General features: G+C 45.7%; 1 protein-coding gene across 5 annotated transcripts in view; it reads right to left on the bottom strand.

Moving 5' to 3' along the window:
- PKP4 (plakophilin 4) overlaps positions 1 to 15,281 on the bottom strand; it is a 667,418-nt gene that overhangs the window by 223,014 nt on the left and 429,123 nt on the right. For 4 of the 5 annotated variants that reach the window (XM_063933691.1, XM_063933687.1, XM_063933688.1 and 1 more), the window contains one exon: positions 10,424 to 10,640. In XM_063933691.1, coding sequence (XP_063789761.1) covers positions 10,424 to 10,640 — 217 coding nt within the window. The remainder of the gene's footprint in view (positions 1 to 10,423; positions 10,641 to 15,281) is intronic. The other variant, XM_063933689.1, reaches the window with a different exon arrangement.

Consider the following 15,281-nt stretch of genomic DNA (forward strand, 5'->3'; position numbering starts at 1 on the left):
ATCTCCTGCTGCTTGGTGTATGAAGGCAAAAATAAGAATTTACTTACCGATAATTCTATTTCTCATAGTCCGTAGTGGATGCTGGGAACTCCGTAAGGACCATGGGGAATAGCGGCTCCGCAGGAGACTGGGCACAAAAGTAAAGCTTTAGGACTACCTGGTGTGCACTGGCTCCTCCCCCTATGACCCTCCTCCAAGCCTCAGTTAGGATACTGTGCCCGGACGAGCGTACACAATAAGGAAGGATTTATGAATCCCGGGTAAGACTCATACCAGCCACACAGATCACACCGTACAACCTGTGATCTGAATCCAGTTAACAGCATGATAACAGAGGAGCCTCTGGAAAGATGGCTCACAACCACAATAACCCGATTTTTGTAACAATAACTATGTACAAGTATTGCAGACAATCCGCACTTGGGATGGGCGCCCAGCATCAACTACGGACTATGAGAAACAGAATTATCGGTAAGTAAATTCTTATTTTCTCTGACGTCCTAGTGGATGCTGGGAACTCCGTAAGGACCATGGGGATTATACCAAAGCTCCCAAACGGGCGGGAGAGTGCGGATGACTCTGCAGCACCGAATGAGAGAACTCCAGGTCCTCCTCAGCCAGGGTATCAAATTTGTAGAATTTAGCAAACGTGTTTGCCCCTGACCAAGTAGCTGCTCGGCAAAGTTGTAAAGCCGAGACCCCTCGGGCAGTCGCCCAAGATGAGCCCACTTTCCGTGTGGAATGGGCTTTTACAGATTTTGGCTGTGGCAGGCCTGCCACAGAATGTGCAAGCTGAATTGTGCTACAAATCCAACGAGCAATAGTCTGCTTAGAAGCAGGAGCACCCAGCTTGTTAGGTGCATACAGGATAAACAGCGAGTCAGATTTTCTGACTCCAGCCATCCTGGAAACATATATTTTCAGGGCCCTGACTACGTCCAGCAACTTGGAGTCCTCCAAGTCCCCAGTAGCCGCAGGTACCACAATAGGCTGGTTCACGTGAAACGCTGAAAACAGCTTAGGGAGAAATTGAGGATGAGTCCTCAATTCCGCCCTGTCTGGAAGATCAGATAAGGGCCTTTACAGGATAAAGCCCCCAATTCTGACACGCGCCTGGCCGAGGCCAGGGCCAACAACATGACCACTTTCCATGTGAGATATTTTAACTCCACAGACTCAAGTGGTTCAAACCAATGTGACTTTAGGAACCCCAAAACTACATTGAGATCCCAAGGTGCCACTGGAGGCACAAAAGGAGGCTGTATATGCAGTACCCCTTTTACAAAACGTCTGAACTTCAGGAACTGAAGTTAGTTCTTTCTGGAAGAAAATTGACAGGGCCGAAATTTGAACCTTAATGGACCCCAATTTTAGGCACATAGACACTCCTGTTTACAGGAAATGCAGAAATCGACCTAGTTGAAAATTCCTCCATCGGGGCCATACTGGCCTCGCACCCCGCAACATATTTTCGCCAAATGCGGTGATAATGCTTTGCGGTTACATCCTTCCTGGCTTGATCAGGGTAGGGATGACTTCATCCGGAATGCCTTTTTCCTTAGGATCCGGCGTTCAACCGCCCTGCCGTTAAACGCAGCCGCGGTAAGTCTTGGAATAGAGAGGGTCCTTGCTGGAGCAGGTCCCTTCTTAGAGGTAGAGGCCACGGGTCCTCCGTGAGCATCTCTTGAAGTTCCGGTTACCAAGTCCTTCTTGGCCAATCCGGAGCCACGAGTATAGTTCTTACTCCCCTCCGTCTTACAATTCTCAGTACTTTTGGTATGAGAGGAAGAGGAGGGAACACATACACTGACTGGTACACCCACGGTGTTACCAGAGTGTCCACAGCTATTGCCTGAGGTTCCCTTGACCTGGCGCAATACCTGTCCAATTTTTTGTTTAGGCGGGACGCCATCATGTCCACCTTTGGTTTTTCCCAATGGTTTACAATCATGTGGAAGACTTCTGGGTGAAGTCCCCACTCTCCCGGGTGGAGGCCGTGCCTGCTGAGGAAGTCTGCTTCCCAGTTGTCCACTCCCGGAATGAATACTGCTGACAGTGCTATCCCATGATTTTCCGCCCAGCGAAGAATCCTTGCAGCTTCTGCCATTGACTGCTTCTTGTGCCACCCTGTCTGTTTACATGGGTGACTGCCCTGATGTTGTCCGACTGGATCAACACCGGCTGACCTTGAAGCAGAGGTCTTGCTAAGCTGAGAGCATTGTAAATGGCCCTTAGCTCCAGGATATTTATGTGAAATGATGTCTCCAGGCTTGACCATAAGCCCTGGAAATTTCTTCCCTGTGTGACTGCTCCCCAGCCTCGCAGGCTGGCATCCGTGGTCACCAGGACCCAGTCCTGAATGCCGACTCTGCGGCCCTCTAGAAGATGAGCACTCTGCAACCACCACAGGAGGGACACCCTTGTCCTTGGTGACCGGGTTATCCGCTGATGCATCTTAAGATGCGACCCGGACCATTTGTCCAGCAGGTCCCACTGGAAAGTTCTTGCGTGGAATCTGCCGAATGGCTTTTCTTCGTAGGAAGCTACCATTTTTCCCAGAACCCTTGTGCATTGATGCACTGAGACTTGGTTCGGTTTTAGGAGGTTCCTGACTAGCTCGGATAACTCCCTGGCTCTCTCCTCCGGGAGAAACACCTTTTTCTGAACTGTGTCCAGAATCATCCCTAAGAACAGAAGACGAGTCGTCGGAACCAGCTGCGATTTTGGAATATTGAGAATCCAATCGTGCTGTCGCAACACTACCTGAGATAGTGCTACACCGACCTCCAACTGTTCCCAGGATCTTACCCTTATCAGGAGATCGTCCAAGTAAGGGATAACTAAAACTCCCTTCCTTCTAAGGAGTATCATCATTTCGGCCATTACCTTGGTAAAGACCCGGGGTGCCGTGGACCATCCAAACGGCAGCGTCTGAAACTGATAGTGACAGTTCTGTACCACAAACCTGAGGTACCCTTGGTGAGAAGGGTAAATTTGGACATGAAGGTAAGCATCCTTGATGTCCAGAGACACCATGTAGTCCCCTTCTCTTGAATTTGAACCTCTGTATGTAAGTGTTCAAAGATTTTAGATTTAAAATATCGGTCTCACCGAGCCGTCCGGCTTCGGTACCACAACCGTGTGGACTAATACCCCTTTCCCTGTTGCAGGAGGGGTACCTTAATTATTACCTGCTGGGAATACAGCTTGTGAATGGCTTCCAACACTGCCTCCCTGTCTGCTTGTAAAGCCCCAGCGTCATGCTGAGGGCTTGGCAGAGGCGGGGGAGGGCTTCTGTTCCTGGGAACTGGCTGATTTCTGCAGCCGTTTCCCTCTCTGTCACGGGGCAGAAATGAGGAACCTTTTGCCCACGTGCCCTTATGGGAACGAAAGGACTGCGCCTGATAATACGGCGTCTTCTTATGTTGAGAGGCGACCTGGGGTAAAAACGTGGATTTCCCAGCTGTTGCCGTGGCCACCAGGTCTGAAAGACCGACCCCAAATAACTCCTCCCCTTTATAAGGCAATACTTCCATATGCCATTTGGAATCCGCATCACCTGACCACTGTCGTGTCCATAACCCTCTTCTGGCAGAAATGGACAGCGCACTTACTCTTGATGCCAGTCGGCAAATATCCCGCTGTGCATCACACATATATAGAAATGCATCTTTTAAATGCTCTACAGGCAATAATATACTGTCCCTATCTAGGGTATCAATATTTTCAGTCAGGGAATCCGACCACGCCAACCCAGCACTGCACATCCAGGCTGAGGCGATTGCTGGTCGCAGTATAACACCAGTATGTGTGTAAATACATTTTAGGATACCCTCCTGCTTTCTATCAGCAGGATCCTTAAGGGCGGCCATCTCAGGAGAGGGTAGAACCCTTGTTTTGACAAGCGTGTGAGCGCTTTATCCCCCCTAGGGGGTGTTTCCCAACGCACCCTAACCTCTGGCGGGAAAGGATATATGCCAATAACTTTTTAGAAATTATCAGTTTTTTATCGGGGGAAACCCACGCTTCATCACACACCTCATTTAATTTCTCAGATTCAGGAAAACTACAGGTAGTTTTTCCTCACTGAACATAATACCCCTATTGGTGGTACTCGTATTATCAGAAATGTGTAAAACATTTTCCATTGCCTCAATCATGTAACGTGTGGCCCTACTGGAAGTCATATTTGTCTCTTCCCCATCGACACTGGAGTCAGTATCCGTGTCGGCGTCTGTATTTGCCATCTGAGGTAACGGGCGCTTTAGAGCCCCTGACGGCCTATGAGACGTCTGGACAGGCACAAGCTGAGTAGCCGGCTGTCTCATGTCAATCACTGTCTTTTGTAAAGAGCTGACACTGTCATGTAATTCCTTACAGCAGTTTATCCACTCAGGTGTCGACCCCCTAGGGGGTGACATCCCTATTACAGGCAATTGCTCCGCCTCCACATCATTTTCCTCCTCATACATGTCGACACAAACGTACCGACACACAGCACACACACAGGGAATGCTCTGATAGAGGACAGGACCCCACTAGCCCTTTGGGGAGACAGAGGGAGAGTTTGCCAGCACACACCAGAGCGCTATATATATATATATATATAGGGATAACCTTATATAAGTGTTTTTCCCCTTATAGCTGCTGTATTGTTTATACTGCGCCTAATTAGTGCCCCCCTCTCTTTTTTAACCCTTTCTGTAGTGTAGTGACTGCAGGGGAGAGCCAGGGAGCTTCCCTCCAACGGAGCTGTGAGGGAAAATGGCGCCAGTGTGCTGAGGAGATAGGCTCCGCCCCTTTCTCGGCGGCCTTTTCTCCCGTTTTTCAGTGTAATCTGGCAGGGGTTAAAATTCATCCATATAGCCCTGGGGGCTATATGTGATGTATTTTCGCCAGCCAAGGTGTTTTTATTGCTGCTCAGGGCGCCCCCCCCCTAGCGCCCTGCACCCTCAGTGACCGAAGTGTGAAGTGTGCTGAGGAGCAATGGCGCACAGCTGCAGTGCTGTGCGCTACCTTGGTGAAGACAGAATGTCTTCTGCCGACGATTTTCCGGACCTCTTCTTGCTTCTGGCTCTGTAAGGGGGCCGGCGGCGCGGCTCTGGGACCGGACTCCATGGCTGGGCCTGTGTTCGATCCCTCTGGAGCTAATGGTGTCCAGTAGCCTAAGAAGCCCAATCCACTCTGCACGCAGGTGAGTTCGCTTCTTCTCCCCTTAGTCCCTCGATGCAGTGAGCCTGTTGCCAGCAGGTCTCACTGAAAATAAAAAACCTAAAACTAAACTTTTCACTAAGAAGCTCAGGAGAGCCCCTAGTGTGCACCCTTCTCGTTCGGGCACAAAAATCTAACTGAGGCTTGGAGGAGGGTCATAGGGGGAGGAGCCAGTGCACACCAGGTAGTCCTAAAGCTTTACTTTTGTGCCCAGTCTCCTGCGGAGCCGCTATTCCCCATGGTCCTTACGGAGTTCCCAGCATCCACTAGGACGTCAGAGAAATGTAGGAGGACACATATGTATACAAATACTGTGCAGTGATCATTATTTAGCCAATAGGAAACCCTATTCTCACTCAGTGTATATGGTTACCTTGGCTTGTGAATAAAAAGGTGTACTATATAGTGTTATTTCAATTTTGTTAACTTAAAAAAAAAAAAGTCCTCATTTAGTAATACATAGGATTTACTAACAAATGCTTCTCTGACAACGATTAGTTACTATATTAGTGTACTGAACATTTTTAAAATGAATCAAAAACAACCCACTGCCTCCCTACTGCTACCAACCTCTAGAACTACCATAAAGGTGCTGAATGTGCCTCTTTCTTTTTAAAAAAAAAAGTGCAATGACCAATAAAATATTGATGGCACAAAAAGGCTTTTTATCTTTTTTAAAGCAAACAAACAAGTCCCGAATGTAATAGTCCGCGCGTTGCGGGCAGTGTAAGACTTCAGCAATGTAGCCTCGATAGTTAAAGCAATAAAATCTCAACACTACACTGCCGAAATCTCGCAACCGCACGCAACTTGCCTAAGTGTGAAAGGTTTCTTCTATTCACATCACAAACCAACACAGAGTCAGGAGATATTTTACACTCAGGACACTCTGTACTAGATTTAAACCGGGATCATTTATTTCCATGACATGTAAGAGGTGGTCTGCACCCTACATCAAACCCTTGGCAATAGCTGGAAATTGAAGATAATTTGCCAATTACATATAGAATTACCCAGCTATTCCCTTTGGATGCCATGGAGGAATCTGACAGATGTGCAGCAAAACAAAATGATAATATAGTGCAGCAGTGCTAAAATGACGGGGGTAGTGCTATGTTATTATTAAGGACGTAGCAGACATTTATTGGGCCACTTAGGTAATATCAGGCACAATCTTCTTGTCCTGGGTGAAGTCAGAATTCACAGTCGCGTGCAAAGTACTATCGTTATTATGGTAATGGTCAGGCAATCTTATATCCCAGTGAAAGTTGAGCAATACAATTACACCTATAACTCTCACTTGCACTATACACCCATCAGTTCGAACATTAAAACCACTGACAGGTGAAGAGAACAGCATTGATTATCTCGTTATAATGGTATCTGTCAAGGTTTGGGATATACTGTATTAGGCAGTAAGTGAACTTTTTTTAAAGTTGATATATTGGAAGCAGTAAAAATGGGCACGCGTAAGGATCCTGCTGTAGCACAAAGAGCTAATAAAGTTACTGCTGGCTATGGCAGAAAGGTGTCAGAACACTAAGTGCCTTGCAGCTTGCGGCTTATGGGGCTGCGTAGCTGACCCCTGTCCACCGCAGAAAGTGCACGTCAGAGTTAGATCTGGTCCATGGAGCAATAGATGAAAGTGGCCTGGTCGGAGGAATCACGTTTTCTTTTAAATCATGTGGACCACCGAGTGCATGTGCACCTTTTACCTGGGAAAGAGATGGCACCACTATGGGAAGAAGGCAAGCCAGTGGAGGAATGGGAAGCTCTGGACAATGTTCTGCTGGGAAACCTTGGGTACTGCCATTCATGTGGATGTTACTGTGACACGTACCATCTACCTAAACATTGTTGCAGACCAAGTACACCCAGTATTCCCTGATGGCAGTGGCCTGTTTCAGCAGGATAATGCGCCCTGCCGCACTGCAAAAATTGCTTAACCCCTTGCCTGGCTATATTGTATGTGATGCGATTGGAGCCAGAAGTACGTTACCTGGTCAAGTTGCATTACATGTGACGCACTGCCCCACCGTGTACCCCCGTTTGTAGATTAGACGATCCGTTCTACACAGGTGCAGAACGGATCTCCTCTGGCTCGCTGCAGTGTTGCGGGTGGTCTCTGACCGCCGGACTCATGCCCCAGAATGTCATGTGGCCGGCATTCTGGAGCACATGCGCCAGGGAATCATGGTGTGGGGAGGGGAACTTAAAAATCGTCAGTAAAGTGTTTAAGAAAGGCTTGAACAACATGACAAAGAGTTCAAGGTATTGACGACTTGGCCTCCGAATTCCCCAGATCTCAATCTGATCGAGCATCTTTGGGAACCGCTGGAAGAAGACTAAGCCATGGAGGCCCCACCCACAACTTACATTACTTAACGGACGATTTTTCCCTTCAAAACTGTTAACATTGTTTTTTAAAATGTATTTTATTTAATAAAGTTGCAAAAGTATTTTTTTTTTTTTAATATTTAAACATTATATTATGCACATCTGCAGAATGGATCTCCTCATCAAAAACGGGGGGACAGGGTGGGATAGCGCAGTCGCATGAGATCTGACCATGCCAGTTAAGTGGTTAAAGCATCTGCTATCGCCTTGCAGCCTGATACCACATGACACCTTCAGAGGTCTTATGGAGTCCATGCCTCAACAGGTCAGAGCTGTTTTGGCGGCATTAGGGGATCTATGCAACATTAGGCAGGCGGATTTAATGTTATGACTGATGGGTGTAATCTTTCATCGATGGCTTAAATCATAACTGAGTGATCCTATTCATATTTATATGCTCCGATTACCTACTTGTTGATATAGACAATGCCACTTCTAACTCACCTACACATGAATAGACGGTATATGGCCAAGCTGAAATACTACAGTGGTCACATTGCAGTGGAACCGGGTACTGAGCACTTCTGACTTACATAGTACCAGCAGTGCTGCCAAGCCTGCTGTACACTCTTACAGGGCCTTTGTGAGAGGAATAAAGGTGACTGACCCACCAAACTGTCCAGATTTAAAATGAAATGGAACCGAGTAGTAGGTTGTATAACCTAGATTAGTTACACATGTTGTACAGTATGTGTACCAACTACAGCAAATACAGCACTATACTGATCTGCAAAGTCTTAATTACATAGAGTTATAGACTGAGTGATATTGATGTATTTAATATTTGGAGTGATTTCGCATTGCCAGATTATTGTTATTGGCGCTAGAGTTTTAACCAGCACTATCCTTAATAACCAGCAGATTCAGTTAGTATTTTATACTACTGTTCCCTACTAGTTGTAATTAACCATTACTTAGTTGTATGTCCTTTACCATGCCTATTTCCATCACCCATAGCGCCCACAGAAATGTTTAATCAGGTATTATCCCGCTTTGAATACTTGAATAGCTGGCACTGTTGATATGTTGGATGTGACAGGCAGAGCATCTACTGATGGACTTCTGGTGGGTAAAGATACTGACTAGCCTAGCTTGATCTCGGTGGAAGGCACTGAGAATGCAGATGGCCAGCAGAACTCAAAGTGCAATACCCTGGAACATTCCTATCCAGAAGTTACATCAATACTAAATAGGTATTGATGCAGTAGCAAAAAATGTATTGGATCTGTTATCCAGAGTGCTCAGAACTATTCCAGATGAGCAGTCTCACACCACTAGCATCATTCGTTTCTTGCGTTAGCTCCATCTAGTGGTCAGTCCCATTATCACAGATAATTGTTTGTAGGCTTGTTACTTAAGGTCCATACACACTGGGCGTTTTTGCCCAGTGTGTATGTACAGCGATGATCGCTGACATCGCTGGGCTGAAAAGCGCTTAGTGCATACACACTGAGCGCTTTCCCACCCTGCCCAGTGATGTCAACGGGGGTGAGCGCCTTTCCATAGCAGGACGCTATGGAAAGCCGCTCACCCCGCCGTTCATCTACTGGTAATACCAGTAGATGAACGGCGGCTGCCAGCAATGAAGCGGGAGCGCGCATCAGTGCTCACCGCTTGTCCATACACAATGGGCGGCTTTGAGCTGAAAGCAGCTCAACACACCAAAAGTGACCTGCTCTCAGCTCAAAATCGCTTAACTCTAGGCATCCACTAGAATGCAAAATGCATTCTGGAGCACAATCTCCAGCTGGACATATATTACTGTGATCAGAAATTGCATGTGTTTTCACGTCTCCCCAGTGACCGCATCACTGGTGGAACATAAAGACTTATTTGCTATCATTACAGAAACAAACGTCTTCGGGAACATTTGCCTTCCTTTCTGAAGCTTGATCCTGTCATGTGCTTACCGAGTTTCACATACACTCTAAAATACATGAATTTGTTTGATTTTGTGATGTTTTCATATTGTTTATGTATTTTCTACCATGTTTGTTTTCTAGTCTTACCACATTCATCCTATTACTATACTAAATACACCATTATTAGGGTCCTAGATTGGCTAACTGGAAAGTAGCAGGGCTTAGCAGCATATAAAGGCCCATATAAACGGGAGAGATGTGTGCTGAGCGAACCGCTCAGCACACATCTCTCCCGCCGCTCAGCACACATCGCGCAGGGGAGGACGGGGGATCGCGGATTTCACGCAGCGGGTAAAATCAGCGACATGCTAGATTGGCCTGCATGCAGGCCAATCTAGCACTGGCGATAGCGATGTGCGGGGCCGCGCATCGCTATCGCTGAGGGGGGTACACACGAGTGATCTGTGCTTAAAATCTAAGCAATCTAGTCAGAATGCTTAGATTGTAAGCATGGATCTCTCCGTGAGTACCCCCCTTAAGACTACAAACTGGACAACGAGTAAGCGTCGCGAAGGCAAAACAAACGATTTTATGTACGCCATGCCTAAATCTTTAAATGTGACCCCTGTTTTCCCCCAGACTGCATCATACCATCTCCTCCTAATTACAGAGCTCTCCACAGTATTAATAAGACGACATGTTTGGCGACCACATCATATGATAAAATCACAAAGTAACAGGAGTAACTGACACCTTTATATTCTTGAGTCTCAGAACTGTCTGACTGATGGGTCACTAGATAATAAATGAAACACAGAATGTTTCAGTTTTATAAAGCGACATGCAGCATTTACAGATCGCCTTTACTTACGCATCAAGCTACAACATTTTTAAAATCCTAGAAATAAAGGCATTAACATAGATCAGGGGGAAACCTAACTGCCGCTACTTGCCTGGGGTCCTTCTGTATGCTGTCAATTGATGGTGACCTGGTTGTTCCATCATCCACCGGGCCTGCTTGTGGCATCCTGCTGTAACCGCTCTCCGACACCCGGTACGGCATTGATCTGTATGGCTCTGCATAGGTAGCTGCAGTGTTGAGAGCATAATTATTTCTTTGGTATGCAAGTGTGTTACGTTGACTCAAGGTCCTTTGAAGATTACTCGACCCTAGCAAAATAAAACAATAGGATCATACCGGAACTTCGCAAAAAAGATGCCCGCTGTGAATGTTATGATGAATGTAGCCCCAATTATCCAAAACATACAAACTACAATTACACAATGCTCAGTGTTAGACATGGATGATGGAAATGATAGCTCTATACCAAGTCTACAGCTGACAGTGTATGATGGGATAACAGCTGGAGGAATGCAGGGTCTCCAGGTATACTGTAATACATTACAGAGCAGGGATCAGCAGGCTAATGTATAAGTTAGGTTGTTGCATGCAGACGGACACAGCATTTGTTGCTCTTAGTAATTGTACAGGATGAAGTGTTATTAAGGAACATTGGGAATGACAAGTGCTGATTTTACCTCGGTCTTCCATGTCCTGCAAGTTGGGGGCCTCATTGCTCCCATCACTTGCTCACAATTTATCAGATCCTGTATTACCATTATTTTCACCTAAGCCACAGGAGTGCCTTTGAAACATGGAAAAGGTTTGTCTTTTTGATGGGGTTAAAAATATGAAGGGACAAAAAACATTTTCAGCCCTCTGATACTCAAAATCATCTCACATAGAAGGGCTAGCAGACCCAAGGGAAGCAGGTGAAAGACCCACCACCCACTCCTGCTCACCAAAAAGCTAAGGCTTGCCACAAGCCGAGTGACTGCTGTCCTTATAAAGCGACTGTCTCAATACCTCCACCTGTGTCTCTCCTAAATGAAGGATATGTGCAAAGACTGTATAATTAAACTCAGTCGGATCAGCTCATCGGCTATCCTGATGCGACCTGACCATACCAGTAGGCCCACATGTCATTTACAAGCAGACAGGACAAGCCATTGCCTAGTACAGAATGGCAGCATTTAGTAAAATTTGGCTTAAAATGGTTGCTTAATGCTCAGGTTGAATAGCATCAGCCCATTTGTGCGGCCTGCTTAACTATTCCTGGCATATTAATCTATACCAGGTGCGGGTAACCAGTGGCACGCCAGCTGCTGAGGAACTACAAGTTCCAGCATGCCCCTGCCACTGTTTCAGTCTTATGGCATGCTGGGATGTTTAGTTCCACAGCAGCTGACATGCCACAGTATGCCTACCCCTGCCCTATGCTATTAACAAAAACCTAATTCATGTTCACCACTATATGGCCACCCTTAGAACCTCCAGTAAGGTACAGCTGAAATAGAAGCTAAATACCCCTTCTCTTTATCCCACAGCAAAACATTAAGTGTTATATTCAATTAGGTCGAATAGTGATTTGACCTATTCAGTCCCATCAGTTTTTATTCGACAAGTCGTGGAAATCGACTTGTCGAACAGTACGCGAATCGGCGTTATAGCTGCCGATTCACGTACTTTTGAGTGAAACGGGGCCAGAATTCAACAGGATTTGGCCCCGTTTCCGACCATATCAGTCCGACATAAAAAAATGTCGGACTGAGATGTGGGACCCAGAGGAGGAGGGGGGACAGCCGCAGGGCATACAGGGGAGAGAAGCGCTACAGCACAGCGCTGCAGCAGGATATCTCAGAGCCGCGCTGCTCACGGCAGCATCCACCCGGTTCCAGCAAGTGAGGTCACGCTTGCTGGAGTCGGTTGGACACTGCCGTGAGGTCTGGCGGCTAAGTGACATCCTCCTGCAGCGCTGCTGTTAGCGCTGATCTCCTCCGTCTGCCGGCGGCTGTCCCTGCTGGTCTCCCCGCGGCTCCCTCACCCTCTCCTCCTCTGGGTCTCTCATCTCAATTCGACTTTTTAAAAGCCGGATTGAGATGAGATTGAATAGGGGTTGTAGGATCCATTCCAACAAATGCTTGTCGGAATGGATCCGACCCTAATTGAATGTACCCCTAAATGTCTTCTAAAATCAAACAAAGTACACAATAAAATGCAAACCTGCCTAAAAATTAAAAGCTACAGGAAACATACGGCCCAATATTGCTATTATAAATGTGAGCTGGGGCAATGTACTTGATAAGTCGTTTTAACCCTCATGGGTCAAGAACATCATACGTCAATGTGTCTAATGACCCACTACAGGCAACTGCTAAGTGACACTTGAACCTGGGAGGCCTATATGACAGCAATATATAAACCCTTTCCATTGTACTGTCACAGCACATAAGACTAGAGCTTCCACTGACAGGCGTACATGTACACGCCATCACACCTAATGGATGTTTAATAGGGAAGATTATTTGCATAAGGTCACTTAGGCTAATGGGAGGGCTGCCTCTAACATGTTATAAAATGGACTGGGTTGCCAAAATGAGCCATTTATAAAGTATGGGCAGAGGAGGCGGTCAGGGATCAGCGCACAGAAGAGAAGACAAACCTTTATTTTTTTAATGATCATGTCAGATCTCAGTAACTTAACTATAACTCTGCACATTATTAACGTTGAGATGTTCCGCAAAAGGCGTTTTTATGCCACGATTTTTAGTATGTTGTAAAAACTAAAAGTGACTTCTCGCTTATTAGGAACCTCAGGACTGTATATATTCAGATTAATAAAGAAGGTTGAGTAAGTACATGAGACCCTGGTTTGAGAGTTTGGGTCATAACTACAGGGTATGAATATAGAAGGCGTCAGACGAAGGGAATATATCATAAAAAGTATAAAATGAGCTATAATGAATTCCTCATGCCAGGTCTACAGACAGGGCACTATCCCTATTGGTTGCAGCAGGGATATCAGACACACAAAGCAACCATGAGGAACCTGGATAGGGAGGAAACAACAGATCTCTGGAATGCAGGAGTGTAAACCTCTAGTGCAGGACTTGAAGTACCAGCATGCACTGGGACAAGACCAGGCCCACTAACTGCATTACTATGTTCCGAGATGGCAGGAGTTCCTCCACTGCTTGGTATCACTAATGCTGGCCATACACACATTACAACATGGATCTGACATTGCAGCATCCGTAAAACAACTACTGTTCACTGTCCACAGATTCATAAAGAAGCTTATGTCAAGTTGGACGCGATTTGCAGCTAACTGGAAAAGTGAAGAAATAACATTTTAAATTGCTACCCATGTGGAAAGGAGTTAAACAGCAAATTCAGCCAACTTGGCATGCCTGACAAAATGAGCTTCCTAAACTCTGCAGGCAATACGAGAACATGAGGTTTGAATACAACAGGGAGGTGTTTTTTGTTTAAAAACTTTACCATACAGTAATAAAAATAATAATAATGTAATTCGTCTTCCTTTAGAAGCTGACTGGGAAACATGCTGTATTAATACTAACAGACCACTAATATCACTGTAAATCCCCCATATTATGCTAATCTAGTGATATCGCTGCTGTGACCTAATCGTAAGGATTACAGTGAAATGAGTGGTCCGTTGGTACTAAAGTCACAGAAGTGATATCACTAGATTAGCATCATTTGGATGGATTTATATTAATGCAGCCACTGATTTGTCACTGTCTGTTGTCCCGGGTGGTCTTCAGTATGCCGACTGACGGGATCCCGGCGCACCGGGAGCCCGACCGCCGGCATACCATAGTGAACCCGTTGTCTCTGTCATCAGTCAGTAACTGCATATGCTGCTGTTGAATGCTGTAAGTGAACACACCCTTCCTGTACTTTGTTCATGTCTACACACCCCAGCTCCCACCCTTGTACTGGCCTCCTTCACACAAGAGTAGTGAATAGTCTTGTTTGGCAAGGCATAAAAAGCATACAGTGATATGGTGCGCATGCTTGGTGCACAGAGCCACATTTTACAGCTAATGTCCCATTCAGAATGAGCCTCAAAGTGAGGCATATCTGATCATGTACATACTGTATAGAGGATTTCACCAAGATTACAGAGTAATACTGACACAATGCAAATGTTGTAACTGATAACAAGCACCGCCCTATATTTAATAGCATAAGCCTTTTTTATGATACTGTCCCTTTAAAGTGCGTTTCAAATCTGTATCAAGATTATTCTCCTGACTAAAGAATATCTATCTTTATATTGCTAAAGCAAACGTACATTCCTCTGTCCTAGCAATACGGCTCTGGAAAACATTCAAGTTCACTGAAAGTTTTGTACTGCAGACCTGTAAGAGTTTTATATACAACAGGGAGTCTTGTCAACACTGTATTGTTTTCATGTCCATCAAACCATTAGCTTAAATCATTTACCACAGAGCTCTCATTTAATCAGTGTCGGTTGATTTACAGGCCGCGTGGTAATTGTTTGATACAAAAGGTCCAGTACAAATTACTTCTGTGCAGTGTTACATGGTCACATCTCATGTATATAGCACATTCATCATCCTGCTGCAGACTCCTGAGCTTCCATCACTGTCATATGCTACAGACCTACAGCTTTATAGAGCCCAAAACAAATCCAGTCAGAATTGATTAATTAATCCGTGGTTGCATCAAACTTGCATGTACTCGCTGCCCCCAAACATATACCAAAACTAGAATCTTGCACTTGTTTTTAGAGCTACACTAACCTTATTTTTTTTTGTCTATTCAATGAGAATTCACTAAAACCATGTGTAGTGAACACATCAAAGTGGTGGTGATTTGCACTGCCCCAAGCTCTGCCTAAGCTACTCGCTCACAAAATCACTATTCAAATATAGGAAAGTGATTTAAAAGCAGAAACAGTTTCAACCTATGGAGCCTGA

The sequence above is a fragment of the Pseudophryne corroboree genome, chromosome 7 (assembly GCF_028390025.1).
Source record: "Pseudophryne corroboree isolate aPseCor3 chromosome 7, aPseCor3.hap2, whole genome shotgun sequence".
Lineage (NCBI taxonomy): Eukaryota > Metazoa > Chordata > Amphibia > Anura > Myobatrachidae > Pseudophryne > Pseudophryne corroboree.